At 50.1% G+C, this 19,902-nt stretch overlaps 1 protein-coding gene across 5 annotated transcripts in view; it reads left to right on the top strand.

Moving 5' to 3' along the window:
* The first annotated feature begins 9,006 nt into the window (after positions 1-9,006).
* The window catches only part of nin (ninein (GSK3B interacting protein)), a 52,641-nt gene continuing 41,745 nt past the window's right edge, over positions 9,007-19,902 (top strand). For 3 of the 5 annotated variants that reach the window (XM_056295951.1, XM_056295952.1, XM_056295954.1), the window contains exons 1-4: positions 9,179-9,268; positions 14,678-14,890; positions 16,721-16,814; positions 18,360-18,535. In XM_056295951.1, coding sequence (XP_056151926.1) covers positions 14,699-14,890; positions 16,721-16,814; positions 18,360-18,535 — 462 coding nt within the window. In that variant the 5' untranslated portion in view covers positions 9,179-9,268; positions 14,678-14,698. Of the gene's footprint in view, positions 9,269-14,677; positions 14,891-16,720; positions 16,815-18,359; positions 18,536-19,902 lie in introns of all 5 variants that reach the window. The other 2 variants (XM_056295953.1, XM_056295950.1) reach the window with 2 other exon arrangements.

Raw genomic sequence — 19,902 nt, 5'->3', positions numbered from 1 at the left:
GCACTTAATGTTGGAGAGACAAGCCATAACATGAGAAAGATTGTGTGTGTCATTACCAGTAAGCAGGACATAAAGCTGGGTGTCGTCTGCATAACAGTGAAAATTAATATTATGTGATGGTGGATGAGCATTTAACCCATCCTAGCTCTGTAGCTAGGGGCAGTGGGCAGGCAGTGGGCAGCCACCGTGCAGCACCCGGGGACCAACTCCACTTCATCTTGCCATGCCTCGGTCAGAGGCACGGACAGGAGTATTAACCCTAACATGCATGTATTTTTGATGGTGGGGGAAACTGGAGCACCCGGAGAAACCCCACCGCAGACACGGGGAGAACATGCAAACTCCACACAGTGGATGACCTGGGATGACCCCCAATGTTGGACAAACCCAGCACCTTCTTTCTGTGAGGAGACAGCCCTAACCACTGCACCACCATGCCACCAACTGTGCCGTGCCGATATCAGATTCCGATGTAATTCCACATCTGAATGTGATCAAACTCGGATCTGAAAATCTCAGATTCCATGTGCTTTTTGTTGGTTACGCAATCATAATATATATATACAATCTGTGCCATACGTGAGCAAAATAAATAAACAACCAAACATTGGGTCATGTTTACCAGGCAGTCTAAACGTAGGCTTAGTCTTGCTGCCCTCTTTTGGTTGAAATTTCCCCACTACTCCACTGTCAGCAGCACCCTGATTGCTGATGCAGTGCTGAAGATCTGGGGGTAGTCTGATGTTAGTGGGCAGAAACTAAAAGGACACTTTGTAACAATACCAGAACTTTCCCAGTCACAGCATTTAATCCCAGTTTAGCATGTTTGTGATCTGTATTAACCCCAGTCGGTTAATGTGAAAAGTTAAACGTGCAAGCGAGTGAAGTCAAACTGTTCAAGAGCACTACTGAACAAGCACAAGTTCTTTTGTGCACCATGAACAACTAAGAGCAATAAAAGAGCTGTTGCCAGTAATACGACTGACTGGGCTGCCATGTTGGTAATGCTGTAGGAGAGCATAGGTGCTGGTTCCCCTCTTGTTCACCCCCTTACTCCGCCCTCAGCCATTTCCCCTGCCTATGTAAGTGGTTATGAACTGGTTCGACCAAAAGAAAGTCACTCACCCATAAACAAAGCTGGGCAGGCTAAGCTAACTGCTAGCCCATGCAGACCAGCAGTTCCGATAACACCGAGGGCGGTCTGGTGGCGGCCTCGCCTGGCGTTGACTGTCACTTTTCCCACCCATGTCAAAGGCCACATCCTTGACCTGGTCTGCTCTGTCAATCTACCGGTGCACAACATCCATCCATCCCCAACTCCTCGGCCACACCTCCTCAGAGAAATAACATTCCGCAATGCCAAATCTACTGACCCCTCCAACTCTCCGATCTGCTGTCCACTGCTCTTCCCCTGGAACCAGCCTCTACCTCACCTGATGATCTCACCAATCACCGCAATGCCGCTCTGTCTGCCTCCCTCAACACACTCGCCCCTCTCAAAACAAAAACAGTCTCCTTCAACACCTCTGCACCCTGGTTCACACCTGAGCTCCGCACAATGAAACAGACCGCCCGCCAACTGGGACGACTCGTCAAGAAAACATCTCTCCCTGTACATCAAGAAGCCCACAACCTCCACTTCTCTGCTTACAAAGATGCCCTCACCAGTTTCACCAGGGGGGGTGTAGCGCGTGGGAGGATCGTGCTATTCCACCCCAGTCCCCCCCCCTGAACAGGCACCCCGACCGAGCAGAGGAGGCGCTAGTGCAGCGACCGGGACACATTTTTTATTTTTATTTTATTCAACCTTTATTCAACCAGGAGGATCCCGTTGAGATTACGAACCTCTTCTTCAAGGGAGACCTGTGTAGTGATATAACGCCATGTATATCCACTGGAACTACACTGGGTGTTATGTACTACCCGGACTGTTATTATGGTTACACCACTACCATGTATGGTTATTACGTCTGCCTACTGAGCCACGATTAAACCTGAGTTCTATAACCCAGTGTGGTCATTGATCCTCTACCAGTACTACCCCAAGTATTACTTCAACCTGGCCAAGATAGGCAGCACAGTTACAAAATCGCCCAGTTGCAAAATTACACATTTGAAAACGCAAACAAAAGACAAAAAAAGTAAATCACAAGCAGATTATAAAAAACAGGCACATGTTGTGAAATCAGCTTCAAGTACTCTCAGTATGGATTTGAAACGGCTCAGGGAGATGAACTCTGCAGGTTTGCAGTCAGTCTGCAACATATTCCAGGTTAAAGGTGCAGAATGAACACAAGCCTTTTTACCCAGTTCAGTGCGGGCATGTGGGACAGAAAGCAACACATAGTCCAGACAACGAAAGGAGTAAGGGCCAGCACTTCTCAGTGCAATGAAGTGACAGATGGAGGAAGGCAGTAGACCGAGGATTGCCTTATATATGAAAGTATACCACTGACTGAACCTTCGGGTGGCCAGAGCAAGCCGTCCCACCCGAGCACACAACTCACAGTGATGTGTCGATGATTTGCAATTAGTAATAAATCCCCAAGAACAATGGTAGGCAGTGTCTAACGCGTGGAGATATTGAGCAGAAGCATCCATATACAAAAGAGCTTCATAATCCAACACAGGTCAAAAGAAAAACACAACTTGTTTCGAAAATACAAACCCAGTTTCGGCCTCAGCTTTTTCACAAGATTCTCCACACGTGGCTTGAAAGTGAGGGAGTCACCAACCGGGACACCCAGGTATCTGTACACATTGGCCGCCTCTACTTCATTCCCCTCCAAAGCGGTTACTGAAGAGGTCATTTGTGATATCTTCCCAGAATTGGAAAACAGCGTAAGCTTAGTCTTATATACCCACATCCAGCTTCCCACCCACAGACGCGGCCCATTGTCACCGCAGGGACGCCCGACCAAGCTGGAGGTAACACGGGGATTCGAACTGGCGATCCTCGTGTTATATAAAGAATACTTTTGAAGTCATCTACACCAGGAACAAAGAACCACTTGCAATGTAGAAACGTCAGTTTGACAGACTGTGATTCGTTTCATGAATGTCATATGTCATGTGCCCTTGCTGAGCACACAAATGAAGCGCCTTCGCATTTGCATTTGCGGCAGTTTGCCCGAAACATTCTTTTGAAAGAACAGGAAATTAGGACATCTGTGTTGTGCGTAGTGCAATAACACAGAGGGTGAGTCAGAGGGCTGCAGACTGAGAGGAATGCCTCAGAAGGCCTGAGCTTGGTGAGCAGATGGCTCATCGCAACCTCCTCGATGCTCCTGTAGGGAGTTTCGGCGATTAAAGCATCGACAACAAACCTGGGAACCGTGTTCGGCTCCCAACTCCAAGTCCGATGCGAACACAGATTCGTGGGCAACAAAGAATTGGCTCACTGCGGAAGCTGAACTCCTGTAATGTCTGTGGCACCATCTCGTGTATGTTCTACCAGTCAGTAATTGAAAGTCTTTTAACTTTTTCCTCTACTTGTTGCTTTAACGGGCTGACTGTGAAGGGCAGGAATAGCCTAAACGGTATGGTTAAGGTCTGCTCCAAGGTAGTGGGAGTCCAGCAGAGCGACTTGTGCTCCCTCTGGGACAAACGTGTGGCCCAGAAAGCAAAACGAGTCATTTGCCAATCTGACCACATCCTGTCCAGTGGATTCACTGTTATGCCCTCAGGCCGGTGCTATAAAACGCCCCCTGTAGGAAAACATATGGCTAGGTCCTCCACCCCTCCTGCTATCAGCCTGTTAAATGCCGAGAGTAGTCATTTGCTTTATATTGTTTTAAACCACAATAGAATAAAGCCCTGGGTTTCTACCTTGCCTGTTTTTCACATGGCTTGTGGGCCTGTACGTTCACTGAATGTTGTATTGGGATGTAACGTGCAGTGCATCTTAGGATGCTTCATTGATTGATTGGTTTATTTATTCTTTTAAATTATCCATCCATCCATCCATCCATCCATCCATCCATCCATCCATTATCCAAGCCGCTTATCGGAATTCTGAATTCGGATGAATTTGTATCCTTCGCCTGGTCTTCGTGTGCGTCTGCTTCCAGGCCACACGAGGGCGCCAGTGTGCGTCGCTTGGCCGTGTACTGTGTCTGTTGCCTTTGACACGCTGATCGGTGATTGCCACTGTTCTGTGAGTTTGTGTGTGGCCTGGGTAGACTGTGGAGCTGAATTGCCCTTCTGGGATGAATAAAGTTGTGTGACTCTGAATTCAAGAAGGGAAACAGAAGTGCATACAGTACGAGGAGATGGGGGGGGTGAGTTTCAGTTTGGAGGCTGTTAAAAGTCAGTGTTAGATAAATCCACAGCATGTTTAGGAGGGAAAAGTGGGGGAGGAAGTGAGAAGATGAGACGCGTTTTATGTAATGCGTCCAAAAAATTGGACGCGTCTGCTCCTTGAAACGCCGACTCGCCTTGCTGCTGTCGTGCTTTCGGTGCAGCGTTAGTTGCAACTCTCCAAAAGAACTGTTATGCTAAACTTTCCCTCATCGGTGTCATGCGGTTCACTGGCAGCAAAGGAGGGCTGGCCAGACCAAGCCAGTGCCCAGCGAAGGGCCCCGTAGGCTGTGCACTTTCCCTCCTGCGTTGCTTTACCCATTGATAAAGATAGAGGGCGCCAGTGGTCAGCCCACTGGACTCTCCAGAACCTTTGGATTGAAGAAGAAAAGTAAGAAGCATCTTGATGTGAAGACAATGTAATGGATGACAACTCAACATACAGCTAATAGCATAACTGTACCAACGTTATTGTACCAAAACCCTCGATACGTTTCTCTCTGCTTGACTAAAGTCCACCGCTGAGATTGCATGCTGATGCCTTGTTTAGACTGCTATTGTGTGGCAAAATGATAAAGACAAATGTGGAGCATTTGACCTCTGCAGTCACGAGACGGGACGTGATGTCCTGCAGTGCTCAACATCTGGAAAACACCAAAAGTAGGTTGGAGTAAAAAAAAATACAACAGAATTTAATACGGTGCTGAAGGTCAATGACGGCAATTGCAAACATTAAAAAAAGGAGAGAAAACAAGCCGTGCTTGAGAATAGAAACCACACCTTCACCAGCTCTACCCTGCAAGAGAGGACGAGAGCGGAGGGAATCCGTGATCCTCCGCCCGTGCTGCACCTACACATGAAACCCACAGGCCCGAGCCATCGCGCAGTGCCCACTAAACCCCCTTAAGGACCTATTCAAGGGTCTCTACCCTAGCGCGCGAGTCCCACCTGGTCCCCACGTTGCCGTGGAGACGGAAAACAACAGGATGCGTCGTCTCCCAGTGTCTCCCCCCCGTGGCCCCGTCCCATTGGCTGGCAGGAAGCGCGTGCCTGTTGAGATGCAGCAGAAAGGCGAAGAGGCAGAGGGAGGGAGAGATGAAGCAATGAAGTGCTGCGACCAAACACTGGAGGAACTCTTGCCGGGCCCTTTTTCCTGCTCTCGACACATCATCTTCCAGAACTGACTGTTCCCTCGCTGCCTAATATGTCCCCCCCCCCCCTTGACAGGTGCCACTGTAGCGAGATAATCAACGTTATTCGCTTACCCGTCCGTGCTTTTAATGTTTTGGCTGATCAGTGTGCAGCGGACATGGGTCAAGGTTTGTGAGACTAACCTCGACCGGTGCACAGCCGCTGCCATCTAGACATGGCTGAGGGAGGTTTGTGCAGCAGACCGGCTTCTTTAGCCCTCCGGGCGGCGCAGTGGTTAGCATGGATGCCTCACGGCATGAAGGTCCTGGGTTCGAGCCCCGGTGTGGTCCAACCTTGGGGGTCGGTCGTCCTCTGTGTGGAGTTTGCATGTTCTCCCCGTGTCTGCGTGGGTTTCCTCCCACAGTCCAAAGACGTGTAGGTCAGGTGAACCGACCGTTCTAAACTGTGAGTGTGTGTGTGTGGGCCCTGCGATGGCCTTGGGTGTGTCCCCGTGACTGCCGGGATAGGCTCCAGCATCCCCGCGGCCCTCAGAGCGGGATAAGGGGCTTGGATAATGGATGCGAACTATACCATGGCTTTCGGGGGCGCTCACTTTTTGTACCGGAGGCGGGGGGCGCGTGCCTCGAAGAAAGGACTGACTGTGACTCCTGCCGCAAAGAACCGTTTACAGCTGCAGGCATGCAGGCCTACTCGCTTTATGTCCGCCCATCTGATATTTAGGGGATGCGAAGGCACGTCACCTGCGTTTGTATGTTGCGGGCGCCATCTTGTTAGGCATGTAAAGCAATGCAAATGACCTTTCCAGAAAGAAGGGGTTCTGTGCCTCTGCGTAGTGTGCATGCCAAGCTTCCACCCTTAACGAACAGCCACGTGTTACGAGTCTTCCGTCCCCCAACTCCAGTTAGGCGAGGCAGAGGGGCGGGTGGGGTTAGCATCATCATCGGCCTCTTCCTCCTCTGAGCTGTTACCCCCACCTCCAGCCTCTTCTGTCGGCTTGTCCTGCGCTGTCACACCGGGCGTTGCTCTGGCTGCTCTTCGACTGGCTCAGATTTTTTAGTAAATCCAAATTTTGCGACTAAGCTTCGAGTGAATTAGTAGGAACCACGCATCAATAATAGCCTCATTTCACGCGTGATTCGTGATGATGAAGACACAGAAAAGCAGACATGCATGGCATATTGTCAATATTTTAGAGGCCCCCCCCCCCATTTGTTATCACAAATCATGTTTTCAGGGGCGCTCATGTCTTATTTAGGGGAGCCAAGCTCCCCCGTAGTTCGCACCTGTGCACATCCTTGATAGGGAGGAACGCTGGTTTGAACGGGGAGTCGAGGCCATCTATGTTAAGAGGGAACGACCATCCCTGAACCGAGGGGGGGGGGGACTAAGAGCACATCTGCCACCATCTTACAATGCTGTGATCGCAAAAATTCCCCAATCCTCTGTGAACAGTACACACACGGCCATTCACACTCAAGTTAATGGTCACGCCCATATTTGCATATGAAACTGATCGTTGTTTTCGGTCGTTATGCCCCTGTGTTGTTTATAAGGGTGGAGGTACCTGCAGTCAGTTGAGACTGGAAGAGGTCACTTGATGCCCCTTTCCCACTACATGGTACCGGCTCGACTCGACTCGACTATGGAGGTAAAACGGTGCCAGAGGTCCTCAGAGCAAAATGGCATATTGATTTGCATGAACTGAATAAAAACATATGGCAACAACAATGCTTGAATTGTTTTGCACTGCATTTTGACACTTGTTGGGGGAAAATAAGCAGCAACAACAATGCATTTATAGTTGTTGCAACCTATATTTCGATTGAAAACTCGGCTGGCTTCTGTGTCGTTTCCCATTACCGTACCTCCTGTACAGACCCCGGTGTGGATTTTCCTCTCCATTTTTTTCAATTTCAAAATGTGCTTTTAAGATACCTCCGCTGCTTGATTTTAATCCGTACCCGTTTTCCGCAAGAACGCGCCTCCGTCACGCTCCCTTTTTTTCCTCCCCACCCGCATTCCGGGAACTCTGCCTCTGATTGGCTAGTACTCGTTGCCTCCATTGGTTAGGTTGGTTAGGGTTAGGCTGGGGTTAGGGATAGGGTTAGCCAATCAGAGATAGAGTAAGGGGCGGGTCTTCCCGGAATCCAGGGGGGGAAAATAATAACGACGCTGCGGAAAACGGGTACGAAAAAAATCACGCAACTCCGCTGGGACCGCTTCAGTATTTAAAAATGGGTGGAGGCTAGTTCCCATCGATGCGGAGAACGGAAATGGAGTAGAGAAGGGTCAACTGAGCATGCGCGAAATGCCTCTACCACGCCTCCACACGCCCCGCGTAGCATCCAGGCGCTGGGATTCTAGGAAGACCCGCCCCTACTCTGCGTCTGATTAGCTAACTTTAACCCCGCCCCAACCCTAACCTACCCAAACAACGGAGGCAACGAGTACTTGCGCATGCTCAGTTGACCGTTCTCTGCATGATGGGAACTAGCCTCTACCTTTAAAAATGCCGGGGGATATCCCATGCGCGCACTGATGACGCAAAATGACGCAGTGGCGCGTTTCTCTGACCAATCAGAGGTCTGCAGTGATTTTGGTACCCGCTCCAGTTTGTTTTATTTTTGGAACCTCGACAAAGGTGGTACCAGAAAAAGTGGTAACAGTTACCAAAATGCCGGTACTGTCCAGGAATGGAAAACGAAAAAAGGGGCGAGTCGAGTTGAGCCGGTGCCATGTAGTGGAAAAGGGGCATTAGATGATTGATGACACGTTTTACTGTCAATAAACGTTGCGTCCACATGAGCTGATTCAACCTCCCTTGATTTTCTTACCTTGAAATACTATCCATACAGTTAGACAAAGAACACATCATTAAGTGATTTAATTTAAGTTTAAAAAAAAAAGAAAAGCTGTCTGAAGATCCGCTGCTCAGTCTGTAACTGCCAGGACACGTGTGAAAGGGTGTGGGGGACCTTTCCTGGGATACTTTAAGAATCTCCAGCCAGACTAAAGAATGGTTGCCCCATTCTCTTCTGCTTGTTGTTTTTGTTGATTTATAACCTGTGGAGGTCTACCAGTTTCTAAATGGCTTTCTTTTCTAAATCCTAAACCCGATTTCCAGCACGTTCCTGGTTTCACTCGAAGCCCGGTTTGTGGATGGGGCTACTAGGGTGTGTGTGTGGGGGGTGACTGGGGATAAGATTATACGTCATGTACCTATTGTAACCGGTTATTTTCTTGCTTGGTGCGGGATTCGATACGGGGTGTACTGCGCCACAAGGCGACATCGCTAACCGCTCGGCTAAAGAGTCAGACCCGTTAGCCCCTCTAGCTATATTACTAGTTTACATCAGCATTTCAAGCGCGCTTGTTTCAAACGGCTTCCCCCTGGACTGGGCGCATCCTGTACGTTGCCCGGCTCCGCCCGCAGGGGGCCTGAGCGGGCGGGGCCGTTTCGGACAGCAGGAGTCAGTTGGTCACCGCCCCTTCCTCCTCCATCAGCAGCTTTTCAAAATCCGCTACGGCACGATGAGACATCAGCCGTCACGAAGCTCCCGCCCAGCCCGACCGAAGACGCCGAGGCTGGATTAAAATAAAGCCCGAGAGGAACTTTCGCTCCGCCGAGTCGCCCCCCTCGACGAGACGACGAGCCGAGGCGAGAACAGCCCTCGGAGGACCGCGACGAGAGAAGCGCGATGCTGTAAAACTTTGTTTTTGTTTTTGTTTTTGTTTTGTTTGTTTTTTGTTTATAAACCCGGTATCACCAAATCTCTACCGGGGGGGAAGGAGTCATCGTCAATATTCGGAGACTTTGGTGAGTATTCATTCCAGCTAATTACAGCGACGTTGCTGTGATTGATCCCCCGTGCCCGGTCGTCGTCGCGTGCGCGAGTCGCGCGTCTCACGCCGGGGGGAACGAGCCGCGAGCGCTCCGGCCGGCTAATTAGCCCATTTAGCGCAGCTGTTAGTACGGCCCGCTGACTTCCTGCCGGTTTGCCCGGTCGGTTTCAATCCAGCGGCTGGTGACGTGGTGCCCGCACCTTAACCGCCTGCCGGTAACGTTCACGCCGGAGCCCCCCGGGGGGGGGTACCGTTATAGGGTGATTCTAGAGAGATGGGCGGGGGGGGGGTCTCCTGAGCCGTTTATCTCTGATTCCGCTTAGCCTACTTGTGGGGCGGGAGGGGAGGGGGGGGGTATTTATTTGGTGCAAGTTCTCCTTTTGTTCCGACGAGTGAGTGACGCTGACGTCGGCAGCGCCCTCGGCGGCGGCGGCGGCGGCGTGGTAGAAGATCTCCGTTTAGTTTTACATTAAACGTGGGACGGTTTTCTCAAAGCGTGTGTCGCGACACAATGAAACCGACCTCGCCCAGGTGTCGGCAGTGCCGAGCCGTCATTGGGCCTGACACCTGTCACTCATTATCCCACAGTCGCACGTGCGGGACGAAGACCCCGTTTACACTTGGTTTTAAAATGCGTTTGTTTTGTTTTTTTGCGATCGGATCACGAGTGGACGGCGCTACATACGAGCCCATTTTCGAGGGGGGGGGTGCTGCAGCACACCTAAATTGAACCCCAGCACCCCTAAAATTGAAGAGATTTTTTATTTTTTTTTGCTGCATGTCCGTGTTTAATAAGCTGAAGAAATGTCAAAACCATATCCGGTATATGGTTTAAACGTAATATTTTAACAACAAAAATACAAGCACACACCCCCATGCTTCGAAAATGGTTTGATCCACCCCCCAATTTATGTTGCCTGGCCGGCCAGCACTCTGGGTGCTCAGCACCCCTAAAGCTCTGATCCTAGATTCGCCCCTGGCGTACAACAACCACCGAAACGTTTTGTGAACGGGTTACTCCAGTGTTTCTCAACCCAGTCCTCAAGGACCCCCTATCCTGCAGATTTTCATTGAAACCCTGCATAGGTAGCCCTGCTTGTACTTACACGACCAATCATCTCGCAGCACTTAATTATGCAAGGTGTGCAACGTCTGACAAAATTCATTGCTGATTGGTTGAATAACTACAAACAGGTACCTATTCAGGGTTGCAAAGAAAATATGCAGGATAGGGGGTCCTTGAGGACTGGGTTGAGAAACACTGGGTTACTCAAACCCGTGGGGCGAGGTGGTCTGGGACGCGTTTGGCCGCCTATCGTTTGTGGTGTTAAACGCCAATCCGTCCCGATGCGTCCCCGACAAGGAAGCAACAGAAAATCTCCTTCGGAGTAACGAAATCGGATCCCGAGTGGCCAGCAGGGCGCTTTTGGAGGCGCGCGGTGGACACGGGCGTCAACGGCGACGTGCCTCGCTGTCCACTTGTGGTCCGATCGCCCAAAGCGCCTTTAAAACCAAGTGTAAACAGGGCCGCGCGTGCAGCCGGTGCCCAAGGGTTAACCTCTGTCTTCGAAACCCGCCTGGTCGGTCCCGCAGCCACCACGACACGCCGTGGGTGTGGGGACAGATTGTGTATCCCCAAAACAACAAGTTTCCCATGGTCTCGGCGACACCGTGGGTTCATGGGAAACGTCTTGTTTTTTTTTCTTCTTTAGGTTATCAACATAACGTAGGGCAGTGGTTCTCAACCTTTCTGGGGTCCTGGACCCCCTGCGTATTTTTGATCTACCCTGAGGACCCCTCCACCTGATCTTGGGGGAGGGGGGTTGCAATTTGTAGAAACAGTAGAAACTGCATTTTAAATTGCATTATAGCATTTATTCACTCTTTGGGGCAAAAGTAAGAGCTTTCAGTTGTAACTTAGATATAGTTAACAAAACAGAATTCTTATGCAGTAACTTTCAGATAGATGTAACAAAACAGAATATGTATTCAGTAACTTTCAGATATATGTAACAAAACAGAATATGTATTCAGTAACTTTCAGATATATGTAACAACAGAATTTGTATGCAGTAACTTTTAACAATGCAAACGGGAGCGAGATCTCTTATTAAAATACAACAAATTACACTTGTGAAACAGATGTAATTAGAGAAAAAAGTCCTGTTACCCTTTATAGTTTAGGTAGATAAAGGTCTCAGTCACATTTGAGTAAAATAATCCTATTTCTATAAATGTCATAGGATCTTTTTTTTAAAGATATTTTATATTCACGGACCCCTTGCAATTACACCACGGACCACTAGGGGTCCGCGGACCCCCGGTTGAGAAACACTGACGTAGCGCACCGAAAACAGACGAATTGCAGCTGAGGGGAAGGGGGGGGGGGCGCTTCAGCTTTCTGTTCGCTACTTGGTTTATGAAACCCTGTCGATAATCTAAGTCAATATGACACAAAAATCAATTAAATACATCGACCTGTTGCTGATTTTATGTCCCTACGTGAAGAACGTAACAAGAGGCCAGCCCGGGTTGAACGCATGCGCGTCAGGGAACTACATTATTTGGGGATACTAAATGTGACGTTACACTGAGTCACAGCTGCCGCTTTGTCCAGACTTGGGTTATTAAGAGTGATCGTCCCAGATGTGGTGCTTTAGAAATGTTAGGTTGGAGGATGCTGAAGCGGGCCTCCTTTTCCCCCCTTCGATCTGCATTTCTTAACTGCTGATTAGATTTCCAACGCCCAGGGAAGGATGTTGTTGCTCTGATCCGTCTCGTCGGTGCCGAGTCGTGATTTCTTGCCGTTTTGTTTGCCACAGAAATGTGCACATGCAGATTACCATTCTCCATTGTCTGTGTTGAATGGTCGCCCCCAGCCTGCCTCTTGGTTGGTGGACACCTGGCTAGAGGCTGCAGGGGCTGAGTGCATGGCGATACCATTGACAAAGAACAGCTGGAGAAGCGTTGGGGGTGGGGGTGGGGGCTATCAAGTAGAGATACACAAGCCCAGCTGGGTGATCCCTACCCCTTTGCTGTACCAACACAGCCCATGGCAAATATAACCCCTTCGTTTTGAGCCCAGTGTGGAATTTGAAATACAGGTGTTTGAGATTTGGATTTTCATCAAAACTATTTAGTATTGTACAGCTTGTGTGTTTGTGTGTGATGCTTCTTCTTATAACCACAAAATCGATTAGACAATACTGACTATTGTCAGTCGGGAGTCAAGCGGCGTCTTGTTTTAACTCAACACCTCTATTTTCGGTCATGCTTATTTGTATTTACCACACTTAAGCTGACCTTGCTATGAGTTATGTCATCGCCGGAGCCGGTTTGATCCTCCCCGTTCTGTGAAGACGACTCGGGCCTGCTTTCCACCTCAGCTCTCTGTAAAGTCGAACTCCCTCTTGGTTCTCTCAGGATTCACTCGTCGTGGGACGAGAGAGGTGCAGTAACGTCAGTCGTTCATCAGCTGGGACCGCAGAAACGGTTTCATTTCTTCCCACCAGTGTTGGGTTTTCCTTTCTTTCCGTGGAGAAATACATCTCTGTGTTTGACGAGCTGGATTTTTCCCCCTTTTCCTCCCCGGTTGTACCCGGCCGATTACCCCACTCCTCCGAGCCGCCCCGGTCGCTGCTCCGACCCCCTCTGCTGATCCGCGGAGGGCTGCGGACCACCACATGCCTCCTCCCGTACACGTGGGGTCGCCAGCCGCTTCTTTTCACCTGACAGCGAGTTTCCCCAGGGGGACGTAACGCGTGGGAGGATCACGCTATTCCCCCTCCCCCTTGAACAGGCGCCCCGACCGACCAGAGGAGGCGCTAGTGCAGCGACCAGGACATACCCACATCCGGCTTCCCACCCGCAGAGACGGCCAGTTGTGTCTGTAGGGGGCACCTGACCAAGCTGGAGGTAACACGGGGATTCGAACCGGCGATCCCCGTGTTGGTAGGCAACGGAATAGACCGCCACGCCACCCGGACGCCCCCTGCCATCTGAATTCTTTGCAGGAGGGAATGTTCCTCTTCGTTTGGCACTGTTATGTCTGCCCTTCATATTTTGTCATGCATGTGGAATGGTATTTAATGAGGAGAAATCCCATCGGTTGTGGTTTGTTAGACTTCTCAAAAGCCACGTCTAAACTGTCATCTCTCAAGTCCAGTATCTGCACATACAACGTACAGCGTATCTGCTAACACTGCGTTGTGTTTAAACAGTGCGTCAGAAGCCATCTCCCGGTTATGCGTGCGTCAGGTGGCGTGTTATCGGTGTGGTCAAATCTGCTGCACGTTTAGAATGGGAACCGTGGTCGGTGCCGGACAAGGCGTCTCCTATAAATCGAGTGGATTGTCTAATCATTCGCTAAGTGGATTAGACAAAGCCTTCCCTCTCGTCGGCGTGCCTGTAGATCAAACTCTCGCTGGCTGTCACAGATGAGGGTGCTCCTAGGAACTGGTGCTCTTGACATGGACATTTCCGCCCTCTTTGTAAGTTCCTTCTGTTGTAATGATGGTTTGGTATGTCTCTGTACAGTGGGGTTTGTTTTTGGGGCGCTCTTGCTTTGACCCATGTGACCGCCTGTTGAACGTTTCAGAGTGGGGATCTTGGAATTTGATTTGAGACGAACGTTTCAGAGTGGGAGTCTTGGGAATTTGATTTGAGATGAACGTTTCAGAGTGGGGATCTTGGAATTTGATTTGAGGCGAACATTTCAGAGTGGGAATCTTGGAATTTGATTTGAGATGAACGTTTCAGAGTGGGAATCTTGAGAATTTGATTTGAGACGAACGTTTCAGAGTGGGAATCTTGGGAATTTGATTTGAGACGAACGTTTCAGAGTGGGAATCTTGGGAATTTGATTTGAGATTAACGTTTCAGAGTGGGAATCTTGGAATATGATTTGAGATGAATGTTTCAGAGTGGGAATCTTGGGAATTTGATTTGAGACGAACGTTTCAGAGTGGGAATCTTGGGAATTTGATTTGAGACGAACGTTTCAGAGTGGGAATCTTGGGAATTTGATTTGAGATGAACGTTTCAGAGTGGGAATCTTGGGAATTTGATTTGAGATGAACGTTTCAGAGTGGGAATCTTGGGAATTTGATTTGAGACGAACGTTTCAGAGTGGGAATCTTGGGAATTTGATTTGAGACGAACGTTTGAGAGTAGGAATCTTGGAATTTGATTTGAGATGAATGTTTCAGAGTGGGAATCGTGGAACTTGATTTGAGATGCAGTTGTTGTAAACCACTCTCGGTGCGCCGACGACGGACCCGAAGCTGTGCTAAAACGTAAAAATGAACAGAAAACAAGTGACCTCTGTATTGTTTTCTGTCTCTTCCCCCTCTCTGCCCTCACACGCCGGTGGGTGCCCATGCAGGGCAGGGTGCTCTCCTCTGGGATGGGTGACTCCCAGGAGACGGACAACTACGAGGAGCGTCTGAGAGAAGTGTTCAGCAGCTTCGATGCCAGCGGCACGGGCTCTCTGAGCCCCGAGGAGCTCGCCGACCTCTGCCAGTCCCTGCACCTGGATGATGCCGTCCCCGCCCTCCTGCATGCCCTGGTCCAGAACGAGGACCGCATCACTGGCAGGGTATGAACACCACTATACATAATGCACGTATGTAAGTGTAAAGTAAGGGTGTGCCAAAGCCTAACCGTAAAATGACAGGAACAAAAAGAGGGATAGCAGGGTAACCCGAGCTGCAGCAGTGCAACAAAGCAGTTCGGACCAGAAAGAACGTGTCAGACAGGCGGCTGGAGGTCAGTGGTGAATTGTGGCGTGCTGGTATAAAGTTGGTGTGTCTATCAGGGTCAGAAGAGAATAATCATATCCAACGTTTTATTTCTCCCCGATTGTATCCGGCCAGTTACCCCACTATTCCAAGCCGTCCCCGACCGACACGGGGATCGGGCGGTTCGAATCCCCGTGTTACCGCCGGCTTGGTCGGGCCTCCCTACAGACACAATTGGCCGTGTCCGCGGGTGGGAAGCCGGATGTGGGTGTGTGCCCTGGTCGCTGCACTAGCGCCTCCTCTGGTCGGTCGGGGCATCTGTTCGGGGAGATGGGGGGAATAGCGGGATCCTCCTACGTGCTACGTCCCCCTGGTGAAACTCCTCACTGTCAGGTGAAAAGAAGCGGCTGGTGACTCCACATGTATTGGAGCAGGCATGTGGTAGTCTGCAGCCCTCCCCGGATTGGCAGAGGGGGTGGAGCAGCGACCGGGACGGCTTGAAAGAGTGGGGTAATTGGCCAAGTACAATTGGGGAGAAAAACATGTATCCAATATGTGACTTGTACATACTAAAACTGTAAATAACAATAAATGTACTTTTTAAAAAAGAAAACCATTTTCTATAGAAAATATTTGCTCGGCTAGACGTTTACTTGTGCCTCCTTGCGTGGTCATCAGTGACATCACGAGAGGCCGCAGACAAGTCGCCACAGCACCGCGGAGGCCGCGTGTCCCTTTTTAAAAAACATTTTATTTTTCCATTTGGGAGGGGCCCACGTCGAGCCGCTCCAGCTCTCGGCTCTTTGTGTCTCCGGGCCCTCCGGAGCTTTTCGTTAGCCCGCTCCCCGCCCCGCTTCCAGGTGTCTGTCGTCACGGCAACCCAGCCAGCTAATCACAATTCACAGATGTAGTTGCCTGAGCACGCTCCGTGGACATGTCCCGCCTCTAGTGAACATTATGGACAGAGTCGTCTGTCCAAGTGGACTTTAGTGTTTGGGATATTGTGGATTTCCGGTGGGAAATCTTTATCCTTGACTCTTCCAAGGATGCACACTTCTTCCTTTTCTTTCCTTTTAAACACTTTGTTGTTGTTGATCTGAACATATGGGCAGATAGATAGCCCTTCCTTTGCCTTGTGTGTGTATGTGCGGGGGGGGGGGTTAATATAAGCAGAGGGTCCATGAGCCGCTAGCCTACCCACTGCATTCAACAATGGCTTCAGTGAAGGGAAAAACTGCCCCCGTCTGAGGCAGCAGCCACCGGCCGTGCAGCACAATGACAACTTCTACATTCAGGGTTAGCAGCTGTTGATTCCTGAGAAGTACGACTCCCCCCCCCCCCCACCCCCCAAAAAAACCCACCCAGACTGTCAGGGACACGCGTCCAACCTCCACCCTGCATGCTCTGGATTGCATCAACTTGTAGGAATTTCATGAACTTTCTTCCATCACTGGCGCAGGAATGTTTTTGCTTTTTTTTTTGGCTGTGGTTCATGAACTCATAATGTTGTACATAATGAGAACTGTACCCAAAAAACTCTTGCCTTTATTTAAGACACGCTTACCAAATTAACTATTTCATTATTTCCATGTGCAGTGTGTTTCATTGCTTTTTATGTATGAAATGTGCCATTTGAATGCCACTTAAATCCAGAATTTTTCTTTTTTTTAATTTATTTGTTGTTCCAGGTTGAATTTGACCAGTTTAAGAATGCGCTGATTCTGGTTTTGTCGTCTTCAATCGAGGCACCCCAAACGGAAGAGGAGACCTCGCCTCAGCCGGGTAAAGTGCTGGCTCCAGGAGTCATATGATGTTTTGAGGAAATTGGCATACAGCCGTACCCCTCTGCAGCATCCGCCGGGTCTCGAGGGTTGAGTCGAGGACTGCGTCGTTAACCGCCATCTATAATTCACGTCGGGATCGGCTTATTATTGAACTTTAAGGAGTTGACGTCCATTCAGGAAGCCATTTGAGCAGGGAGGGCGTTTGTTCAGGCTGAGTAGGTGGAACAAGCTCTGTGCTGATTCAGCGGTAAATCCTCCGTCCTGAGGCTGCACGCCAAGAGGCGTCGGCCCAAATCCGACCGACTTTAAGGACCGTCAGCGCTGTCGTCTTCTCATCTTTGTTGTATTTGATATGGAACAAGCTGATTTAGTTGAAGTGATTTTCAAGTTTTATTGACAGCCAAGTAAGTTTGCAGCACGTGCGAGTTTGCATGAGTTGCAACCAAGAGCCGACAACGACGAATGGGTCAAATCTGCATGGGGTGGGACTCCACCTTACATGATGAAAACACAGTTTTGTGATTTACAATAGAAAAGATCTATTTAAAAACATGTTGCCGGTGTTATCAGGTATGTTGTATTTATTTTTGGGTCATGCCAGCGCTCCACAGCTCAGCGTTATTTGACTTCCTGATTGTTCAACCTTCACGCTTCTTGAGCACAAGAAGCGTGACGATCACAAACAGAGAGAGGGGATAAATAAGGGCAGGGAGCAAATGACACTGAAATATTCTGCAAACGTGAGACGAGGTATCCTGGTTCAGGCTACACCTTGTGCAAAGAAGTGCCGCACTGGCAATACAAGCATCCGCTCTTCATGAATATTGTATGAATTAAATCTTAACGGCAAGATCCGCTCTCACTTCACAAGGTGAAGTGTTTGTTTTTTCCAGTGGCTGGCTTCTGTAGAGGCGGTTATGACGCGTTTGAGGCAAATCGTTGTCCTGTCTTTCTAGACTTCCATCTGACTTCGTGTGCTGGGGCCCCCTGTCGAGCAGTTTGTGTTAAACATGTTTGATTTTTTTTACTCCCCCACCCCCCTTTTTCTCCCCAATTGTACTTGGCCAGTTACCCCACTCTTCCGAGCCGTCCCGGTCTCTGCTCCACCCCCTCTGACGATCCGGGGAGGGCTGTAGACTACCACATGCCTCCTCCCATACATGTGGAGTCGCCAGCCGCTTCTTTTCACCTGACAGTGAGGCGTTTCACCAGGGGGATGTAGCGCTTGGGAGGATCACGCTATCCCCCCCCCCCAAACAGGCACCCCCGACCGACCAGAGGAGGCGCTAGTGCAGTGACCAGGACACACACCCACATGCGGCTTCCCACCCGCAGACACGGGCAATTGTGTCTGTAGGGACACCCGACCAAGCCGGAGGCAACACGGGGATTCGAACCGGCGATCCCCGTGTTGGTAGGGAACAGAATAGACCGCTACGCTACCTGGACCCCCATTAAACATGTGTTTTATTAATGCAGTTAGCAAATAAATTTGACTCTGGATTTGGTTCCACTGTTCATTCTTATCTTTTATTCTCATCAGAGTCGGCAGAGATCCAACCCAAATTCGTGAAGGGCAGCAAGCGTTACGGTCGCCATTCCACCCCGGAGTACATCGAGACCGTCGCAGACTTCTCAGAGGTCATCAACACAAACCCCGCCGACGGCTTGGATCCGGAAGAGGAAAACGAAGATGCGGCTGTTCCCAGGAAACGTGAGGTGAGTGAATCGTTTATCTTTCGTTCCCGCCCTCCGGCCCCAACGCCGACCGCTCATCCAGACTGAAATGTGCTGGCCTTATCCACGGCTGTCCTTGTGTCAACCGTATTTTTCAGCAGCCTCAGCCTGGCTTGTGAGGGGTTTATTCTCGGCTAATCTGCTTAGCAGTATGCAGGGCAGATCCCAGAATGTAAAATGAAGACACTGCAGCGCCAGTTTCACATGGCTCGGGCCCGTTGTGTAACACTAGTCGTCTCTTTGCCCCGCGTACATCATTTGCTGTGTCACAGGTCTGAGGTCATCAAGTTTTAATTGTGGGCTTTGTTCATGTCAGCCAACGTGCCATGTAAGTAGTCGCATGCTTAGCAGGAAGACTTGGCCAGTGTTTACTTAACACCACTACCTGAGCACTTGTTGCCCAGTCGTGAGGACTAAAAATTCACTTCCAGACATGAGAGATAAAGGACAGTGGCAGATTGGAACAAGACGGACAACGTGCAATGGATGTTGTGTTTACACAGTTTACACAATACAGCATTGAATTATACAATACATGAAGAATGTGATGAGGAGGATGGCGAGCAGTGTCCAGATGCCACCAGAACAGCCCAGGACCCGAGCCGTGCAACCACCATGTAGACAAAAAAAAAAATAGTCACACGTCTGAGTGAGGGAAGGATATAACATTAAAACAGGACAGCAAGTGGCATCCGGGTAGTGTAGGAATCTGTTCCGTTGCCTACCAGCACAGGGATCGCCGGTTCGAATCCCCGTGTTACCTCTGGCTGGGTCGGCCTTCGCTACAGAAACAATTGGCCGTGTCTGCGGGTGGGAAGCCGGATGTGGGTATGTGTCTGGTCGCCGCACTAGCGCCTCCTCTGGTCGGTCGGGGCGCCTGTTCTGGGGGGAGGGGGAACTGGGCAGAATAGCGTGATCCTCCTGGCAAAACCTCTCTCTGTCGGGTGAAAAGAAGCGGCTGGCGACCCCACGTGTATCGTCGGCAGAAGTGTCCAGAGATGTCGTCACCCCGGGACATCTTCTCTTGTCCAAGCTCGGGGTTTCTAAAATGCTTATGCGTCAACCGAACCCTAAAGCGCCTTTGTACTGTGGGGTTTTCTCTTGGTTTGTAAATGATAGCTGTTGGCCACTGCAGCCTTATGTAGACAGGACAAGTCAGGATTGACAGGAACCGTAGAGTTGGCGAAGAGGAAGACAAGTCCCGAGCCAGATCTGAACCCAGGGACGCCGTGATCTTCCTGAGCCCACGTGGTGTGCATTTATGAAGTTGACTTGACCAAGATGCCCCCCCCCCCCCGGTAAGCGTGTCCGTAGCGCTGGTGCAGCCGCGGCTGTGCACAGATGAGTGC

Source organism: Lampris incognitus, chromosome 16, assembly GCF_029633865.1.
Source record: "Lampris incognitus isolate fLamInc1 chromosome 16, fLamInc1.hap2, whole genome shotgun sequence".
Classification (NCBI taxonomy): Eukaryota; Metazoa; Chordata; class Actinopteri; order Lampriformes; family Lampridae; genus Lampris; species Lampris incognitus.
Note: the sequence above shows the minus strand (reverse complement) of the source record. Positions and strands in the feature narration are given on the sequence as shown.